The following is a 20,669-nucleotide window of genomic DNA, read 5'->3' as shown; positions in this document are numbered from 1 at the left end:
GGCTGGGGGGGTTAGTGTTGGGGGGGTGTTGGAGAAGGCATTGTCTGGAAGGTGAGAGGTCTAGGCTGGAATCTGAGCCAGGTTGAAGGCAGCATCTGTGGTTTGGCACAGCTTTGGTTACGGAGGGCAGAAAGAATATCTGTGACTTTTCCTGTTCATGGTCCTGATTCTCCTGCAGGGAACAAGAGGGCAGAGCTGTACTTTACTGGCCACTTAGATATCTGTACCAGGGGGAGGATTAGCCCTTTTGCCATCTACTTTTTTGGTTGGGCTGCTTTTGTAACACTGAGTAAACTTTCATTTCTTGAGAGTTTTTATTCCTTAAGAGAATTAGGATATTATCATCCCTTCATAGAAAACCATTTGCAAACCAAAGAATGGCTCTTTTTTTGCCTCTGTGGAGTGTTATGTTCTGTAAAGTGACTCTCAGTGGATGACATTAAGACAAATGAGTCACTGCTTTGAGATGGGAAGCAAAATTCCAAGTCTTCACTTTCTCAGGCCATCCCATTTAATTTGGGAAGTTTGCAACTTTGTGGAACTACTTGAGTTAAGCAATGGGAAGTGAAGCTTTCCTGAACTGAGGATTCTTAAATGCCCCATTATTCTGTGCCTTTGCTGTTAAGGTGTTTTCCTGCAGAAGGAAATGACTTCAATGAGAAAATAATTTCAGCACGGAGTAAGAGCTTCTGACAGAGACCAAGTGTTGCCAGCAGTTGCTCCAGGTGCTCCTGCCAGCAGCCCCTGCAGGAAGGAGCACAGTCCCCAATGCACGTGGGCTTTGGCTCCCTGTGGCACAGAAGCCTCCCGGGGCACAGGTCTCTGGGTCAGGAGACGGGCACCAGCGCTGCCAGGGCTGAGGGGTGGCAGGTCTGCTTGGGCAGGGACTCTGCCACAGCTGCTGATGGCAGCGCTGCCCAGGCCCCAGGGCTCAGGGCAGCGTTCGTGCCCTGGCCCACACGTTCCTTGTCCGTGTCACACCCGCAGGTTTAGGATGGCCACCAGCCAGGACGTGTCCCAAGGAGGCCGTGCCAGCTTCTGTGGAAGGCCCCGTGCCCTTCCCAGGGGGGCTGTGTCGGCAGCCCTGGGGGCTCCTTCTGCTGCCCTGAGCCTGCAGAGAAGGGCAGCATTTGCTGATGGTTTGGGCTGTTCCTAAAGACCCTGTCAGGCTGTCTCAGACACCTGGGGCCAGAGATTCCTCCTAAGCTGGGCCACTTTGGGTGGGCTGGGGGCGGCTCCAGGGCAGGGGCAGTGTGTGCAGGGGCCCTTTGTGACACGGTGTACCATGGTCACCACGCCATGGAACGGGTGTCCTAGAGCCCTTTGTGACATGTGGTGACATAGGAGCTGATGGTGACAGGAACGCTCCAGAGTGCTCGGAGCTCGCAACGGGACAGGACGAGACGGAGCAGTGCTGTGAGGAGCCCCTGCACAGCACACTCATTCGTGTCTGACCTGGAGCCTTTCCGAGGTGTTATTCCTGCAGCTGACCTCGAGGCCAGACCACAGGACTTGGTGACCTGTGGCCTTCCTGAGGCTTCTCTCCTGCAGGTACCCTCGAGGGCAGACCGTGGGCCTTGGTGCCCCGGAGGCATCTCCCATCCTGCCGCCAGTGCCCTCGAGGCCAGATCACCATCCTTGACAGGACTCTCCTGCCCTTGTGGCAGGAGCCCTCCAGAGCAGAGTGCAGGACGTGCTGTCCTGTAGCCCTCCTGAGGCTTCGCTCTTGAAGGTGCCTTCCAGGCACGACTGCAGGACTTGCTGACTCGGAGCTTTTCCGAGGCACCTCTCCTGCAAGCAGCCACAAATCCAGTCAGAGACATGGAGCAGAGACCCAAGCTGGCCTGGGTGGAGGAAGAGGAAGAAGGCCCTGGAGCTGCCCCAGCACAGGAGATGGAAGAGGTGGTGCTGTTCAAGCCACTGCAGGAGAGTGAGTGCAAGAGCTGGGATACAGGGTTGGTGCCTGCAGCCAGCTTGGTGTCATAGCATCCCATCCCATCCCAGTGCATCCCATTGCAACTCATCCCATCCCGTGGCATGGCATCCCATCCCATCTGATCCCATCCGATCCCATCCTATCCCATCCCATCCCATCCCATCCCATCCCATCCCATCCCATCCCATCCCATCCCATCTCCTGAGCCATGCCTATGGACAGGACAGAAGAGGGGCCAGGCAGACACCCTGCAGCAGCCATGCTCCATCCCCTGGGGCATCCCGGGGCTGTCCCTGCCTGGGCAGTGCAGGGCTGGGCTGTGTTCTCCGGCCTCTCCCGCAGCCCCTCAGCTCTGGCTGCGCTCGCTCTTTGCCAGATGCAGCCGTGGAGCGCACACAAGAGCAGCAGTCCAGCCGTGGCCTCTTCCACAGAACAGCACAGGTACCTGCAGCCATCCCCACCTGGGCTGGGCCTGCTGTCACCATGCTTGGAGCATTCTGTGGAACATCCCTGGTTTCTTGCCCTTCTCCTACAGCTGGTTTGCAAATTAATCAGGAGAATTCGGGAGGAAGAGACCAGCACCGTGGGCACTGGGCTCAGAGCATACTCGCACATCTTCAAAACCAAGACCAGTGCTGCCCTGCTGGATATGCTGGTAGAGGAGGGCTTTTGCAATCCAAAGCAAGTAAGCAGCCCGTGGCCAGTGTTTGATCCTCCCAGGAATTGCTTGGCCTCCCAAGCCACACCCGCTGGTCACTGGAAGCCTTTGAGGCCATGGCAGTGTGGTGGGAAGGGAAGCACTTCTCTGGGCAAGCTGGGGACATTCCTCCCTCTGGCAGCTTTCCAAGTGTCCCCGTGCCTTCTCCAGGTGCCCGCCATGGTCAGGTACATCCACCAGTGGCTCACGGCCAATCAGTTTGCTGAGCACAGGCTGAACAGGACCCTGCTGGATCTCACCGAAGCACAGCCCGCTGACGTACTGGTGACGCTCCTGCGTGTGGCCCCATCCTGTGACAGGTATGGGGCCCGCCTGCCCAGAGCGCTCAGGGCTCCCCAGCCCATCAGCCTGTACAGCCTGTCCCAGCTGTCTGAGCAACAGAGAGCTCCAGGGCCCTCTGGCTGCTCCCTTTGCCAGCCCTGGCACGTCAGTCCCCGAGCCTGCTGCCATGCTCCCTCACGGCCCCTCAGGGGCCTGTCCCCACAGGGCTGGGCTGCTGGGAGCTGCTGGCCAGTGGCAGTGGGCAGGGGCAGAGCTGGCAGCCAGCTCAGGTCCCCGCTGCTGCCCAGGCCACAGTGCTGTGTCCCAGACCGCCCTGAGACAGAGCTCTAACCCCACAGAGCTGCTCTGACCATGTGGAAGAGCATCATGTGCTCGCCCAGGACTGCGGAGCCTGCGCTGCTGATACTCCTGGATGTGCTGGGGAGCTGGCCCGAGCACAGCATGTGCACCTCCGATGGGGACAAAACGGGTGTCTTGGTCCTGGCTGTGAGTTTCTGCAACTGGCCTTTGCTGGCCCCAAAGCCGCCTCTCCAGCAGCTCTGCATCCTCCTTCCCCCACTCCATCTCCCTGCCTCAGGCGCTGGGATGAAACCTGGCCTCGGGGCAGCTTCAGGGGCACCAGGTCCTGCTCCCCCTGCGCCTCTTTGGGCCTCTCCCTCCCCTGCTCAGGCCCTGCCACACGCACACCTCAGCACTGAGCGCTGTCTCGGGGGGCTTTGTCCTTTGCAGGCCACTGTGGTGATGTGGAAGATCCTCCAGGTTCCCTGTGTCCCACACGTGGTGACGGTGTATTTCCCCCGCCTCTTTGTGCATCTGCTCTTCCAAGTGTTCTCCACCACTCTGGATATGCCAGAGGAGGTGGATACCTTCTGGAAGGGATGCCAAGAGCAATATGACCTTGCCGCCAGCCCCAACAGGTGCTCCATCCCATTCCTCCTGTCCCTGCCACGTCCCTGGGCAGGAGCCAGTGCTCCCAGCGTGACCGGGGCTTTGCTCTGCACGCAGGTTTGCAGTGCGGACCCTGAAGTCCCTGCTCTGCCGAATGCAGCACGAGGATGTGGTGGTGGCGATGGAAGCACCAGCGTGTGGCTGGGACACGCTGCTGTGTGCTGACACCCACCACTATGCCGTGGCTCTGCTGGCCAGGTGAGACCCCCTTCTCCCCGCTGCCTCTGACATTTGTGCTCTGTGCCCAGGGTGCCCCACACAGTCCCCATGGTCGCGGGCCAGAGGGCCTTGTCACCGAGGGACAGCCAAGCAGACTGGAAAAGGCTGGGAGAGGAGGGTGCCCACAAGAAGCCACCTCCCAAATAGCCCAGGGTCCCTTGCAGGATGCTGGGGAAAGACCAGACCTCTGTGAGTCAGTCCTGGCACAGGTTTGTCCCCATGGCCCACAGTCTTGGTGACTTTCTCTCCTGCCAGGGAGATGTCCTGTGTCTCTATGTCCTTGTGCTCCCGCATCGCTCGCTACCTGCTCCGGCTGCTCAGCACACAGGAGCCACGCTGGGAGCTGCCCGCCCTGGCCTTCCTTGCGGAGGTGAGCCTGATGGCCAGCGCTGCCTCCCAGCTCTCTGCCCTCTCGTAGCCGCAGCTGCCTGGGACGGTGCCCGTGCCTGTGCTGCTGCCTGGGCCCAGCCCTGTGCGGTTCCGGCTCCTGCTGGCCGGCTCCCCTGTCACTGCCCTGTGCCTTTCAGGTCCTCGAGTTCCTGGACTTGAGTGAACGCGGTGCTAAGAGAGTCCTGCAAATCTTGTCAAGGCACCTGCGGAGCGAGTGCAGGGAGAGGTGTCGCCTGGCACTCAGGGCCCTTCTCGAGTTCACTGACGAGCCCTCCATGGTGAGAAGGGGGCAGGGGCCAAGGTGGGCAATGCAGTCCTTTGGGCTTGGCTGGGCTGTGGGTGCTGGGGCAGCTGCTCCCAGCTCTCCTGCCTCCCGCTTCAGCTGCCCGAGTGCTTCAGGATAGGCCTTTGGCCTCTGGGCCCTGCCACAGCAGGATGGCATTTCACCAACTTGTGTTCCGAACAGACCAAAAAAATGTGGAGCCTGACTGAAAGCCTTGTGGAGCTCCTACAGGACGCAGATGGAGAGATAGTTAGCATGACTGTCATGCTACTCAGCTTTATTATTTTGGACAATGACACGCTGATAGCCGGCCCCATCACACTGCAGCTGGTTGAGGCGCTCCTGCCACTCTTTGACCACGTAAGGCTCGCTGCCCTCAGCCACGGCCACTGGGTGCTGCCCAGACACTTTGTGCCCTGTGGATTTGCAGGCCTGCGCCAAGCTGAGCCCCGTGCAGCCAATGCTGAGGTCTTTTTCTCTTCCTTTCATACAGGACAATAACCAGGTGCAGGTGCTCTCCATACTCCTCTCCCGAACATTGGTGACTCTTCCACAGAAAAAGGAAAAAAAGGCCCTGAAGACACCCCTGCGCCAGAGCCTGCTGCCACTCTTCTTCCACTGCCATGATGAGAATCGGCTTGTGGCACAGGTGAGGATTCATGGGCTGCTGCTGTCCCCTGGCAGGGGGCTCGGCTGCCTCCTGCCCTGGTGCCTGCCGGGCTGCAGCCTCCTCCAGGCCTTGGCACAGGGACGCGGGTCCTGCACCCTGGGCTGTGGGGCCATCTCCGCGTCTCTGCTGCTCTCCAGGTTTCTCAGGAAACGCTGCTTTGTGTGGCCGAGTTCCTGAAGAGGAGGGATCTTGAAAAACAGCTGAAGAACAAGAAGCTGTGGAAGTTCACCGAGTGCCTGGTAAGGAGGGCCTGGAAGCCCCAGCCTCAGCCTGGAGAAGCCCCCTGAGCGCCGTGCTCAGTGTGCGGCACCGGCAGCTGTGCCCCTGCCCGCTGCTGCACCCCGAGGATGTGCGGGCTCTTCTCCAGGCTCCTGTGGGCGCGAGCCGGGGGCCGTTGGAGCCCCGGCCCGGCGGGGCTGCGGGCCGGGGCGGCACCGCGGCTCCCCGGGCAGCAGCCGGCCCTCTGCCCCCTCCAGAGCCCGGCGCCAGCGGCTGCTGGCCGCGCCTCAGGGCTGTGCGGGCAGGGGAGGCCGGGGCTGGGCGCAGGGAGCGCCCGCCACAGGGGCTGAGCCCGCGCCAAGCCTTCCCTGCTGCCGCTCTCTGCAGCTGGCAGAGGACAGAAGCCGAGCGGCCGAGCACCTGCGCCGGGCCCTGCCGTACCTGCGGAACCCACAGGAGTCCCTGCGAGCGGCGGCCATCAGGTTCACGGGTGAGCCACGAGCCCGGGCTCCCTCTCCGGCCTGCCGCAGCTTGGCCCCAGCCCCGCCCGCTGCCCCGGCAGCGCTGTCCGGGCCCGGCGCCCCAGAGCCCCGCCTGGGCTGGGCGCTGCTGCCGGCCTCTGGCAGCCGTGCCCTCGGGCGGCAGCGTGCGGCGTGGCCCGGGCTGAGCCCTGCCGGGCCAGCAGGGCGTGTGGCCGCAGCGCCGGCAGCGCCGCTGGCAGGGAGCTGTGCCGCTGGCGCCCTGACAGGCTCTGTGTTCCCAGGCATGGCCGGGCGGCACCTGAGGGGGAAGAGGGAAGAGCTCCAGCTCATCTGCAGCGGTGAGTGAGGGCAGCGGGCTGGCAGCGGGGGCTGGCGGGGGCAGCTGCGAGCCCTGCCCCGGCTAAGGAGGGCTCTGCTCCCTGTGCGGACCAGGGCCGGCGTGGGCAGAGCACACAGAGATTTCAGGGCCACCTGGGGCATTCGTGGCCAGCAGCTTCGGGCTGAGCCCCTTGGTCCCTACTCGCTCCTGGCCATGGCTAGAGCGGGCTGGGATGGCCCTGGCAGGGGTCTCTCCTCGGGTCCCCTCAGCTCTGGGATCTGACCATGGCTCTGTTCCTCTCTCTTTCAGCCCTTGAACACCTGGCAGAGGACATCAGCAGTGCCGTGTCAGACGCGGCACTTCAAACATTGGATGTCCTCCGGGCACTACAGAGTAAGCGATACTCTGTCTTCCAGAGGCTGCAGGATCAGCTCTGCAGGGCACGGTGGACACGGCCTTGTCTGTCGGGGCTGGGCTGCCTGCGCTGCTGGAGCTCTGCAGAGAGCTGATCGCAGAGGCTCTGTCTGCTGGGGCCACCCGATTCAGCGGGGATTTTCTGTTTCTTTAAGATTGTTCTTTTCTTCTTTTTTATTTTCTGTAGCATATGAATATAGGATCTGTTGTAATAGACAGACTCCCAGGATCTTTCTTTTGCTGCCCAGGGTCTGCAGGGCATAGGGGAAGAGGGGGGAAAGGGTGCTTGGGCTCAGCAAGCTGCCCAGGCGTGCAGTGTTGCAGGGAAAGTGGACAGAAGCCCCTTGGCCTTTGGTGGTTCTGCTGAAGCCTCTGTGCTGCCAACAGAGCGGATGGGCAGGGGCCGGAGGTGCTGGACTCCTGTGAGACCGGTGCCTGGAGATGGCCACAAGCCCTGTGCCAGGCAGGAACCGCCATCCGTGTCCTCCTGCCCGTGTGTTGCTGGCTGGATTGCTGAGGGCTCCCAGGTGCCTCTTGATGGGGCTCCTCTGGAGCTCCTGTGGGGCTGCAGTGCTGCTGCTGAGCAGCTTGGCCGGGCTGGGGGAGACCCTGAGGGGACTGGGCCACCAAGGGATGAGGGGCTGCAGGAGCCCTGACAGGACAGGCAGTGGGAAGGCACGAGAGGGATGTGTGAGGGACTGGGTGGCTGTAACGTTGGCCCAGGGGTGTGGGTTGGAGACAAAGAGACCACTCACCCCAACGTCCGTGTGGCAAACAGCGTTTATTCTCCAGCCCTTCCTTAGAAAGGGCCTTTGAAAAACCCAGTCTGGGAAATGTCATTGGTCTGATCTCTACGCCCCTTCAGGTTCTGGCCAGTGAAATGCTGCAGCCTTGGGAGAGATGTGAGTGGGCGAGGCCCTGTCAGTCACACCAGGGGCTGGTACAGTCACACAGTTCAAGCCAGCCTGTGCTGTGACACACGGCAGCAGAGTGCGAGGCACAGCTCCGGGTGCTCCCCGTGAACCTCAGCTCTGGGAGCACTGTCTGCCCAAAGCTCCAGGGGCGTGAACCTCAGCTCTGGGAGCACTGTCTGCCCCAAGCTCCAGGGGCTGCAGTGGGAGCCCGGCTGGGCTCTGCCCTGGGGCCATCCTGCAGGGACAGCTGAAACAGGGAGCATTCAGCTGCCACAAACAGCCAAGCCAGGGCTGCAGGGCAGCTGCTCCAGCCCGGACTGCACTGCTGTGTGCTGTGCTCTGGGGCTGGGGCTTCCCGCACAGGGGACTGGACTGGTGTGCCAGAGGAGACAGAGAAGCTTCAGCTTCAGCCTCACTGAGGTTGGGTGGATGAGCTCGGAAGAGTGGGCTGGTTCAAGGAGATTCAAAGAGCTCATCCTGCTGCAAGGACAAGGAAAAGGGAGTGGGAGCTCAGCAGTGAGGAGAGCTGAGGGCTGGAGAGTGGCTCTGAATGACACTAAAATCCCACTGGACCTCTGAGACATTGCTGCTCCTCAGCCAGTGACAGGATGAGTCCCTAAGCCTGGGGCTTGGCCTTCCTCGTGGTGAGGGGCACCAAGGAAGGCAACAGTGTGATGGAGACTGGCATGGGCTGGGAACTCACTGGGGGAAAAGAGGGAGCAGTTGGGAAGTAAAAGGCAGGTGGGGGAGAGAACTGTTCAGAGAAGGGCTGAGCTACAACTTCAGGAAGCTCAGAAATTTCATTTGGGGTCATCCCAGATTGATTTCATTTCTGAAGCTATGAATAAGTTTATTTTTTGGGGGGTTGTTGTTTAGGCTGCCCCTTGTGCGAAGACACGAGGCTTGACTCCATTTTCATCAGAAGGCTGATTTATTATGTTATATATTATATTAAAATACTACATTAAAACTATACTAAAAGAACAGAGAGAAGATCAGAAGGCTACAAAGACAAGAATAGAATTGGAATGAATAACAAAAATCCTGTGACTGCTCACAGCCTTGGCACAGGTGGCTGTGATTGGTCACTGATTGAAAACAATCCACATGGACCAATGAAAGATGCACCTGTGGCCTTCCACAGCAGCAGATAGCTATTGTTTACATTTCTTTCCTGAGGCTCTCAGCTCCTCAGGACAGGAAAAATCCCAGCAGAGGAATTTTCACTAAAATATCATGGCTACAGGGGGTGTCATGTTTTGCCTTGGAGATGTACACTCTGCAAACTTGAGCTGTGTTGCCAAAATGCTCAAGCAAGTCGGTGCTGCAGGTGACACCATTTCTTCTTTGGATGATCCTGGCCCGGTGCTGAGCTCCAGCAGAGCCCTGGCAGAGCCCAGAGCAGCCTCAGCACCCGCAGAGCCCGGCTGCAAGGAGAGAAACCAGAAACTGCCCGTCAGCTGAGGGCTCCTGTCCCCTTGTTCCAATGCCTGCGGCACCCAGGCCATGCTGGCCGTGCCCAGAGCGGTGCCCAGAGCTGTGCCCAGAGCTGCCCATCACTGCTGCCTCGGGGAGCAGAGCAGGAGGGCAGGACACATGCCCAGCCTGCAGCCAGCCATGGCACCTCCAGCCCTCAGCACCTGCCCAGAGCAGGATGCTCCTGTGCTCGCTGCCATCTCCCAAAAGCTCTGATCCCACCCTGCCAAGCAGACAGGGACCCACCTCACGCCATCCACGGCTGGAAGAAAAGCTGGTCCCAAACGATGTCCTCAGCCTGCTCCAAGGGCACGGCCCATCCACACCACAGCTGCTCCCAAGCACTTCCTGATCCAGACTGGACCCCACCTAGAATGCTTCCTCTGGAAAAACAAACAACAAATTATTGAAAAGAGATTAGAGACAAAAAGGGAAAACAAGAAAAAAGCTGCTAAAAACTCTTATCTCTGCCAGGAAGGCCCAACCCCTACATGCAAGGGAAAAACCCAGCCATGGGTGAGGGAAGCCCACTTTCTCTCTTCCCCCCTGCACTGCCCCCCAAAATGACAGTGATCCCAAAGCAAACAAGGGCAGTGGGGCAGCCCAAGCCCTTCCTTGCCTGCAATGCAAAGCAGCCCCAGCACAGGTTCTGGAGTCCCACCTCTGCTCCCACCATGGGGGTTTGTTTGTGTCGGGCTGGCTGCCCCAGCCCCAGCCCCAGCCCAGGCCACGGTGGGTGCTGGGGGCTGTTGGCAGGGCCAGGAGCCCACTCCCATTTCGTACCCAGCCCATCCCCCAGCCTTGCCAAAAGCAGCTGGGCAGCCGACTGAAGGATCAGCTGCATCCACCCCAGCCAAGGAGGAACCTTTGGTTCCCAGCCAGGCTGGGCAATGCCCAAATCTGGGAGCATTTCCCCGGGTATGGACTCATCTGCAAATTTGCAAAGCAGTGGAGCCTGGCTTTGAAGAAGGTGCCACAATTGAAGTCCATCATCTTCAGCTGGCCAGTGGCCAGGTGGAGGAAGAGGTTGTCATCCTTTATGTCATCCTCGCTGTCTCCAGCAGCAGCAGCATTCCCACCTGGTGCAGCTTCTCCAGGGGCTCCTTCTCCTTCCCTGGGCTCAGACCAGGCTGTCAGGGCTCTGCCCAGGGCCCCAGGTGTCAGGGAACCAGGACAAGCAAAAGCAGCTTGGATGGCGGCCACCAGTGCTGGGCAGAGCAGCTCAGCTCCAGCACAAGGGCTGTGTGTTCCCATTTGATGACCCCTGGGCAGTGACACAGGCAGGACAAAAAAAGTCTGGGTTCCTTTGCTTCTCATTGCCAAAGCATGTGTGGAGCTCTAACTTACCCAGGCCCAGGATCAAAGTGTGCCTGTGGCTCTCTCCCTTCTTCTACGGCAGAAGAATATCCTGCATCCAAGGATCACAGAACAGCTCTTCTAATGAGGGCCTTTCCAAGTCCAGCATGGATAAACACTGCCTGATCAGATCTTGGCACTCTGGGCAGAGAAACCAGAAACTGCCCATCAGCTGGAGAAGGCTCCTGTTGGCTTTGCCCCACTATTCACATGCCCAGGCCATGCTGGATGTGCTCAGAGCTGAGCTAAACTTTCCCATCAATTCCTTGTTTTGGAGGAGAGCAGGACACGTGCCACCTCCTCAGCAGCTGCCACAGCAGGATGCTCACGAGCCTGCTGCTGTCTCCCAGCACTGTTTTTCCCCCCATGCCCAGAGATGAGGATCCACCTGGAGAGAGCCGTTGTGGCAGCGAGAGCTGATGGTCCCAGCTGATGTTCTGGCCCCTCCTGAAAGGCATCTTCCCACAGACCATCTGGTGCAGCACAATGCCCAGGGACCAGATGGTAGCTGGCTCGCCACAGTGTCAGCCAAACGGCCCATTCCGGGGGGCTGTATGATGGTGTTCCTATGGAATACAGATGGAGTTCAGCAGGGGGATGCTGCTGCTCCAGAGCCTGGCCCCAGCATCCCTGGGCGTGTGGGGGCTGCACCAGTGGCACACGGGGTCACCCACTGCCCTCTCACCATCACCTGGGACTGGTGTACAGACTCAGGGCTGGAAGAGAAGCCACTGGTGTCGGAAGAGGGCAGTGGAAGCCCTGGCAAGGCCCAACTATGACAATAAATACCCACACAGAGTTGGGGAAAAACCATGTCTTCATCCTCCCTGCCTGCATTGCCCCAAAAAACATTATGAACCCAAAGCAAACCAGGTGAGTGGAGCAGTCCACAGCAGTTCTCACCTGCACACCAGACTGGCTGGGGCACTGGTTCTGGTCCCCTCTCTCTGCTACCCCCACGCACAGGTGTTTTTGTCAGGCTGGCTGCCCCAGCCCCAGCCCCAGTTCTGGGCAGAGTGGTGGGCAAAGGCTGCCAGCAGGGCTGGAAGCTGGCTCCCCACTCAGCCCTGCTCAAAAGCAACTCGGCTACAATCTCAGTGCCATGAAGGGCAGCAAAAGGGAGAATCCCTGCTGCCACAACCATTTTGGGCTATGAGATGTTGGGCTGTGAGATGCCGGGACCAGGAGCACACCCCTGCATGGGCTCACCTGCAAAGTGAGTGTAGGCTGTGTCTTGCAGGTAGGTGCCACAGCCAAAGTCGATCAGTTTGGCCTGCCCGGTGGCCAGGTCACCCAGGATGTTCCCTGGTTTGATGTCCCTGGGCAGGACCCCTCAGCCGGTGCAGTGCCGCACGGCCTCCAGCACCTGGCGGAACAGCTGCCGCGCCACCTCCTCGGGCAGGAACCCCCGTGCCCGAATGAAATGCTGCAGGTCCTGAGACCGCTCTGGCCACTCCAGCACCATCAAGATGTCTTTGGGGAGCTCAAGCCACTCCAGCAGCTGGACGATGCCAGGGAAGCTAGTGGACACCTTGTCCAGCAGCACGATCTCCAGGGGTGCACTGGTGCCGTCGGGCTGTGGGAGGAGCATGATGTCATCAGTGGGGGCTGATGCTGTGCCAGGGCTGGGGAGCCCCTCACCCAGCCCGGGATGCTCTGTGCCCTGAGCTGGCCCCGTGCCCGCTCCCCCTCGAGGCGTCCCAGCAGCTTCCACCCTGCTGGGCCTCTGCTCATCCCCGCCCGGCATGCTTCAGCTTCTGCCGCTTGCCCCACTCACTCACCAGCTTGTCCCAGTGGCGGATGCGGCTCCATGGCACCCTTTTGATGGCGATCTGCAAGCCATGGGGAGCAGCGGGCTGAGCTCGCCGCCTGCCCTGCCCAGCCCCATCCTCCTCCTCATCCTCCGCTCTCTCCTCCTCCACCCGCTGCCGTGTCCGCCGCTCACCGGGGCACTGTCCAAAAGCTGCGTTGCCGAGAAGACGCTGCCAAAGACACCGCGCCCCAGCAGCGAGCCCAGCTGGTACTGCTCCTTCAGGCCCTGCTGCACCTTCCCTGTAGGCAGGTTGTGGTTGTCAGTGCTCGGCCTGGGGCCAGCATCGGCCCCGAGCACCCCTCACCTGCCCCGGGCCAGGATCCCCAGGCATTCGCTCTTTGGAACAGGACACGGGAGGCTTGAGGCGGCAGCTGCACTGCCGGGTGGCGGAGCTCGGGCTGGGAAAGCCGCAGCGGAGGAGACGGGAGCAGCTGTGCTGCCTGTGTCGTCCATGGGCCCCGGGAGGAGCCGGGGCCAGGGCTGAGGCTGGGGTCAGGGCCGGGGCTGGGGTCGGGGCTGGAGTCGGGGTTGGGGTCGGGGCCAGGCTCGGGCCAGGAAGAGCCAAAGGCAGGTGACGCCGCTCCAGCCCCAGGCACTGATGCCCGCCCAGCAGCGCCACTGCCAGTACGGCCAGAGCCGGGCGGAAGCGAGACCAAGGCGGGACACCCGGGGCCGGGCATGGGGCAGCCCCGCCCAGGGCCAGGGGTGGGCTTGGGGTATGGCTCGGCCTGGCACAGGGAGGGAGAGAGACGGGAAGAGGATGGGACACCGGGAAAGGGAGACCGGGAGAGGGTGCGGGACAGTGGGAGAGGGAGAGGAGAAGCAAGAGGGAGTCGATAGAGTCGCTTCTTTCACTGATTTCACTCCCTGTGCCTCTCCTGCCGCTACTGCCGCTGCAACTGAAGCACTGGGGCAGTTTGTCCCCGTGTCTGTTTGTCCGGTACACGTTTGCCCTCGTGCCAAGCCCCACAATCTCCAGGGGCAGCCCCTGAGCCTGTCCAAACACGGGAACTTTGCTGTGTTCAGCCAAGACTCAGAGTCTGGACTCCTGCACAGCGGCACAGGAATCCCCTCGGTCACTGCTGTGCATTGTCCCTGCTGAGGGTCAAACACTATCAGAGCACATTCCCTCAATGCAGAATTTGTACCTGACCCAAGCACTGCACTTACCTCTCCAGCATTGCTTTCCAAAAAATACAGGGGAAGGAAAACAGTGTGCAGGTCATGGTATTTTAGAGTATCTAAAACTTGCCAAGTCATGGATCTTAGAGGTAAGATCCATTTGGAATTAATGGGAAGGAGAAGTAGTGCAAGATGGAAAAGGGGAGCATAAAAATAAATAAAACATCTTGGATTGTTTCTTTCCATTCTTATTTCAATTCTTAAAAGCTGTTTCACTTTTCCCAGAATCTTCTCCACAGTCCTGTTTGCTCTTTCCAAGAACCTTTCCTGGAGAACGAGGAGCAGCTTCTGTCACAAGATGTGCCACCAACTGCAGCTTCTCTTGGCTTTCCCCGCCGTGCGTGCAGCACAACTCTTGCAGCAAAGCAGGACAAATATTTAAAAACTTAACAGCTTCTTCTTTCTTTCCCTTGTGGGCTGGGCAGTTGTGTCATTGGTAATGTTTTCATTGTTACTGTTCTACCCTAAGAGAACATGACGGGCTACCAGGAATTGTTACGGAATGCAAGCTTGACTGAATGCACAAAAAGAATCTCCAGAGCCTGCAGCCAGAAATGGAGAGCCGTGTGATAATCATTCCAACATCCCCATGGACATCTTGAAAGTGATCTGGAAGATGAAAATGGGCTGACAGACAGAGTTTCTTTCTGTGTTCAGCTCAGATGCTTCTACATCTCATACATTGCTATAAATCACAAGTACAATCAGTTCATGGAAAGCACCAGAACAAGCTGGACCTCTCAGAAGATGACTGAAAGAATCTGAAAAGGAGAAATGCAGGGAATTACTTGGTGAACTTTGCCTGTAAGAATGGTCATTTTCCCTAAGGATTTCCAATCCATTCCCTTCGCTGTTGTCCTTCCTAACAAAGCCATTTTCATCCCAAATTCCCCATGAAATGAGAACCCTGAGCTTGTGGAAGTGCCTGAAAGATGCCGTGTTCCTCTGCAGGGACACTGAGGCTGAACCAGGAGCCTGAGCCCTCTCTGGGGAAGCCTCCTCCGAGCTGGAATTTGTGCCGTGCTGGGAGAGGAGGAGGAGGGGGAGAAGGCTGGGCGCTGTGTGGCAGGAGCAGGAGGTTTGGGCCGCAGGACATTCCGTCTGCGCCGCTGCCCCGCAATGGGCGGCCATGCCCGGGGCTCTGGGCCTGGCCCCACGTGCGCTGAGCTCCCGACACCGCGGGAGCTCCCCGGGCTGGGCTCAGGTTCCCGCTGGGACTGGGCAGCAGGCTGGGCTCCAGCTGGGACCAGCAGCAGCTGGAAATACCTCTGGGCTTCTCCATTTCCTGCTGCTGCTCAGAAGAAACAATGAAGTGAGTCGAGAAGTTCTGGTTTTGTTTTCTCCTGGTGGATTTTTTCATTTGATTTGACACTCCAGAGGCAATTTCTGTCATGGCCTCTGTCAGTTGATTCTATTCCAGCAGCAGCAGCAACAGGGCTGTGTTTGAGCACTGCAAATGTGGCATGTGTGGCTTTAATTCTCCTTGACTTAGTGCTCAGGGACTTGTGAGCATTTCAAGATCTGCTAATCATGATGCCTGTGACAAAAAAAGCCAGAGTTCCCCATCTCAAAACACTCTGGGGAGCACTGATCAAAAAAGGCAATTGCAGTTTTACAGATAAAAGTCAAGTGGGAAGCAGAAGAGGGACAAGAGCAGCCATGATCTCCAATTCTCAAGGCAAAGGCGGCAGCAGCAGCCTCCTGCTGTCAGCTCAGGGTGAGTAAAACAGTGCTGAAAACAGCGCTGGAACCCGATCCTTTCCTCCTCTGAGGGCTGGCTCAGGGCAGCACAGGCGGGCCCTGAGGAGTCAGGGCTGTGTGTGGGTGCTGGTTGCTCTGCTCCAGGATTCAGCTGGAAAAAGCCTTTGGGAGCCGAGGCAGGAGCAGGTGGGAAGGGGCTGGCGCTGCTGCTGCTCCTGCCCGGGAGCCCCGGCTGGGCCGGGCCGGCGCCCGCTGCGCTGCGGCTGCTGCTGCTGCCAGAGCCGGGCGGGACTCGGGGACAGCGACGGACACGGGGGGACAGCAAAGGCCTGGCGGCTGCAGGGATGTTGGTGCTCGGGCCAGCGCCAGCACAGAGCTTCAGCCCGCAATGAACCCTGAGGGAAACGCTGAGGAAAGGCTCCATTTCAGCCTTTCTTTACTGGTTGTTGTGAAGTGACCAAAATCAAAGGAGAACAAGCAGGGCCTGACCCCTTCTCCTTTGGGAGGAGCCCCAGGCCTGGGGCTGTGAGGGGCCATGAGGGGCTGTGAGGGGCCATGAGGGCTATGAGCTGTGAAGGGTCATGAGGAGTCATGAGGAGATTTGAGGGGCCATAAGGGGCTCTGAGGGGCCATGAAGGGCTATTAGGGACCTTGAGGGGGAAAAGGGTCCCTGAGAAGCTGTGGGAGGCGAGGCACCTCCTGGAACCACGGGTCAGTTATAAAACTGCAGAACCAAGGAGACTGCTGTTGAGCATTATGAAAGCTCATGGAACCAAAAGTCCATTGTGACATTGAGGGACCTCATGGGATCATGGAGAACATTACAATAGTTTGTGACCCTTTGGAACCAAGGGGCCATGTGACACTGCAGGGCTCCGTGGAACTAAGAACTCATGTAACAGTGAGGAGCCCAATGGAATCAAGGCGCCATTCCATATTTCAGGGCCTCATGGAAGCACGGTGCCCTTGTGACACTGCAGGACCTCATAGAATCCTGGAGACCATTCTGACACTTTGAGGCCGTGTTGAAACAAGAGGTTTGCAGGGCTTTGTGGAACCAAGGAGCTCTCTGTGACACTGCAGGGCCTCCTGGAAGCAATGAGACCATTCTGGCATTCTAGGTCCCCATGGCACCAAGGGGCCATTGTGACACTAATGGGTCCCCATGGAAGCAAATGGCCAGTGTGCCACAGCCAGGCCTTGTGGAACCAAGGGGCCATTGTGATCCTGGGGAGCCCGATAGAACCAAGGGACCATTGTGGCACTCTGCACAGTCCCATGGAACCAAGGAATACCATTTTGACACTGCAAGGCCTCATGGAAGCAAGGGGCCATTGTGGCACTGCAGAGCCAAGGAGACCATTGTGATATCACTGGGCCTCATGGAAACAAAGATCTCTTGTGATACTACGGGGACTTGTGGAACCAAAGGGCAGTTGTGATGTTGCAGGGCCCCAAGGATCCAAGAACATGGAACAGGTCTGGTTGGCTGGGCCTGACTGGTGCAGCTGAGATGGCATGTTGAGGGTTGCTTCTCATCTGCCCCTAAAACTCTGGAGTTCTTCCTGTGGGAAAGAACTCTCCCTCTCCTCCAGGGGTTCATGGCTGAAATTGGGAATCTGCCTCTATATCTGATTATATCTGAAGATTGTTCCCATAGGAAACCTGCCAGCAAAGACAGCTCTGGATGGCCTTGGCATCTTGGGGGCCACCTCTTACCTGCCTTCAAAACACTGGAGGGATGTGTTTGTCTTTCCATTGAAAAAAGCATCTTTGAAGTCCAGCTGTCTATGGCCACAATTGGGAATCTGCCTCTAATATTCCTAATATCCAAGGATAGCTCCCAGACAAAAGCTGCCAGGACTGTCCAGGTTCCTTTGGCTTCCTGAGGGCCAGCTCTCATCTGCCTGTGAAACACTGGGGCTCTGCCCCTGCGGCCACCACCTGCACACACCCATGTTCTTCTTCCTGCTCAACCTGGCCCTCAGTGACCTGGGCTCCATGTGCACCACTGTCCCCAAAGCCATGCACAATTCCCTCTGGGACACCAGCACCATCTCCTACTCAGGATGTGCTGTACAGCTCTTTCTGTTTATCTTCTTCAATGGAGCAGAGTATTTCCTCCTGACCATCATGTGCTTTGACTGCTACGTGTCCATCTGCAAACCCCTGCACTACGGGACCCTCCTGGGCAGCAGAGCTTGTGCCCACATGGCAGCAGCTGCCTGGGCCAGTGCCTTTCTCACTGCTCTGCTGCACACAGCCAATACATCTTCCCTGCTCCTGTGCCATGGCAATGCCGTGGGCCAGTTCTTCTGGGAAATCCCAGCAATTCTCAAGTTCTCCTGCTCCAAATCCTACCTCAGGGAACTTGGGCTTATCATGATTAGTGTCTTTTTAGCCTCTGCATGCTTTGTGTTCATTGTTTTCTCCTACGTGCAGATCTTCAGGGCTGTGCTGAGGATCCCCTCTGAGCAGGGTCGGCACAAAGCCTTTTCCACCTGCCTTCCTCACCTGGCCATGCTCTCCCTATTCCTCAGCACTGCAGCCTTTGCCTACCTGAATCCTCCTCCATGTCCTCCCCATCCCTGGATCTGGTGGTGTCAGTTCTGTACTCAGTGGTGCCTCCAGCCCTGAACCCCCTCATCTACAGCCTGAGGAACCAGGAGCTCAAGGCTGCAGTGTTGAGAGTGATGAGCGGAGGTTTCAGAAACACTGAACTGCTGGCCAGTTTCTGCAAATCTCTTGTAATAGAAGTAATTTTTGATACTGCTTGTTGGTTTCATTTTGGAGACCCTATTTCTTTGTTTTCCTTCTTAATATTTTCCGCAAAGAAATGCCATTGTTTGTGCCATGGCTCATTTTGTTTCTCTCCACCTTCCCTGTGGCCACAGACTGTGTCAATGAGGGGCTGCACTCTCAGTGGTTTTAAATGAAAGAAAGTATTTCCCACCAGAGATCCTCCTTTTGTTGCCTTCTCTGGAGCTGCAGCAGCAATGTCTGTGTGCAGAGCTGGGGCAGATCAGTGCTGGCACAGCAGCTGTGCCCAGCAGCAGCAGCAGCACTTGGTGTTGCCAGTGCTGCTCTCGTGCCCCTGCCCTCTCGGGATCTCCTCTGGTCAAGGTGAGCCCGAGGTGTGTTAAAAGTCTCTTTTTCCAACCCAGCTGTCAAAGAAGGAGTCAGAAGTCTTCAGCTTGCATTCTCAAGGTTGTTTATTATTTCCTATCTAAAGCATTTTCTGTCTGGCCTGCCGAGGTCTGTTCAGCAGGTCAGTCCGAGACACGCTACTCTGCCCTGAGGCGGTGCAATCTCTTTATACTAAAAACTACATGTACTTTATTTGCAGTTATTTTCCATTACCTATCATCTATGTTGGACAGTGACTTTCTACTTTACACCAATCCCAGGGTGCTACCATCACCAAGAAGATGGAGGCTAGGAAGAAGAAGGAAGAAGAACAGGACAATGCCCAAATCCCTCCATCTTGTCCCCTGGACCCCCATAGTAGAATTGTTCCAAATTCCACCTTTCACCCTGTGACAACTGCTGTTATGCTGCTTAAAATTTTATGACTTGTTATTCTTCATATAAAGTTGGTAATTTGCTCCATGGGTGGAATTCAAAGCCGCAGGGGTCTTTGCCTGCATGCCAGGACTCCCGAGCATTGTACATCCTGATGTCCCGTGTGTCCCCAAATTTTGGGGAGGGCGTGCTCCCTGCTCACGGGGTGTCCCCCCCAGGAGCTGCAGGCGGCGGCGGCGCAGGTCAAGGCTGCACACCCCGGGGTGATGGTGGAGGCCAGTGGGGGCATCGTTTTGGAGACCCTCCCCCAGTTCTTGGGGCCCCACATCGACGTGGTGTCCATGGGGTGTCTGACCCACAGTGCCCCCGCCCTGGACTTTGCACTGTGGGGGCTGGAACCCTAAAATCCATCCCAGGACCCTGAAAACCCACCCTAGAACCCCCAAAATCCAACCTGGGACTACAAAAACCTACTCCACAACCCCAAAACCCAACCTGAGATGCCCAAATCAATCCCAGGGAGAGAAAAACTCACTGTGAAACTCCAAAATCCACCCTGGGAATCCTCAAATCCCAAAGGTCACCCTGCTGAGGGGACTGTAAAATCTGATACTGAGTCTTCCCATCTGCCAGAGGCACCAATGTCTGTGACCTCCCCAGATTCTGGGTCTCCAAAATCCATCTTGGGAACCACAAAATCTATTTTGGACCCCAAAATCTATCTTGGAACCCCTAAATCAATTCAGGAACCCCAAAAATCCACCCTGGGCCCCTCCAAAACCTACCCTGGGACCCCCAAATCTCCCCTGAGACCCCACAAAGCCCACCCTGGGGATCCCAAATCTCCATCCTGGGGTCCTCCCACTCACCTCCTCCCTCTAAGGTGGACCGAAAATTCCATCCTGAGGTGTCTCCTTCCCCCTTTTCTCTTTGTACCCCCAAATAAACCCCTACCTCACTCCCCCATGTCCCTCCAGTTTTTTCAGGGTGCCACCCTCAAAACCCTCAGGTTTTGCACTCGATGCAAAACCAGCCACTTTAGAACCAACAAAAGGGGGGGTTGTGCCCACTGACCTGTTGAGCCCCTACTCCAAACCAGTGTCAGTTCTGCTGCTCCGTCTGGGATGGGCCTTTTGCAAGGAACTCCCATCTCCTCCCAGAGTAACTGGAATGAAAAATAAAAATCCTTTGCCTTGATGTGGGAATTTGCACCTGGGGAATGAGCCCATAGTTGGGACAAGAGTTTAAAGGGCTCAGACCCAGTTGAGGGGTCCCAGATCTCACTTCAAGTGTCCCACACCCAGCTGGAGAATCCCAAACCCCTCTTTGAGGAGCCCAAACTCCAGGTGGGTGGGGGGGATCCAGACCCATTTTGGAGAGCTGAGACCCCAGTGTGAGTATCCCAGATCCTGCTGGAGGGCTGCAGACCCCCATTTGGGGGTACCAGTTCTCAGTTTGAGAGTCCCACACCCAGTTTAAAGACTCCAGATTACAGTTTGAGGGTCCCTGACCCCAGTTTGGGAGTCCAGGTCTTGAACCCTTAATCTGAGGGACCCAAAGCCCAGTTTAGGGGTCCCAGATCCCAGTTTGAGCGTCCCAGACCCACCACCAGCACACCTGGCACCACCACAACACTGGGAATTGGGATCAGGGGAGAAATCCTGCTGTAAATCACAAAATCAGGGTCTGATTCCTGGCCTGATCCCACCCAGTTCCATCACACCTGTGTGTGCCCACCTGCCCGCAGGTACCTTCGGGATTGCTCTAGGTGCAGTTGGTGCTTTCTAAAATAATCCACAATTTTACACCTAAATCTCCCCTGGAA

General features: G+C 57.8%; 3 protein-coding genes across 3 annotated transcripts in view; all 3 read left to right on the top strand.

Annotated features, from left to right (window-relative positions):
- Positions 1-20,669, top strand: part of LOC135287382 (zinc finger protein 664-like) — a 257,242-nt gene that overhangs the window by 63,618 nt on the left and 172,955 nt on the right. The gene's annotated exons all lie outside the window — the stretch shown is intronic.
- Positions 1,367-4,253, top strand: LOC135287406 (uncharacterized). Its single transcript, XM_064400765.1, has 7 exons — positions 1,367-1,930; positions 2,313-2,377; positions 2,472-2,621; positions 2,805-2,953; positions 3,275-3,422; positions 3,666-3,853; positions 3,942-4,253. Exons 1-7 carry the CDS (start codon positions 1,822-1,824, stop codon positions 4,084-4,086), a joined length of 954 nt encoding a protein of 317 aa, XP_064256835.1. The 5' UTR covers positions 1,367-1,821; the 3' UTR covers positions 4,087-4,253.
- On the top strand, positions 5,003-6,975 carry LOC135287264 (uncharacterized). The gene is made up of 4 exons (XM_064400617.1): positions 5,003-5,425; positions 5,584-5,685; positions 6,053-6,311; positions 6,776-6,975. Exons 1-4 carry the CDS (start codon positions 5,237-5,239, stop codon positions 6,973-6,975), a joined length of 750 nt encoding a protein of 249 aa, XP_064256687.1. The 5' UTR covers positions 5,003-5,236.

Source organism: Passer domesticus, chromosome 29 (genome assembly GCF_036417665.1).
Source record: "Passer domesticus isolate bPasDom1 chromosome 29, bPasDom1.hap1, whole genome shotgun sequence".
NCBI classification, from domain to species: domain Eukaryota; kingdom Metazoa; phylum Chordata; class Aves; order Passeriformes; family Passeridae; genus Passer; species Passer domesticus.
The sequence above is the reverse complement of the archived record's forward strand: the minus strand, read 5'-3'. Positions and strand labels throughout refer to the sequence as shown.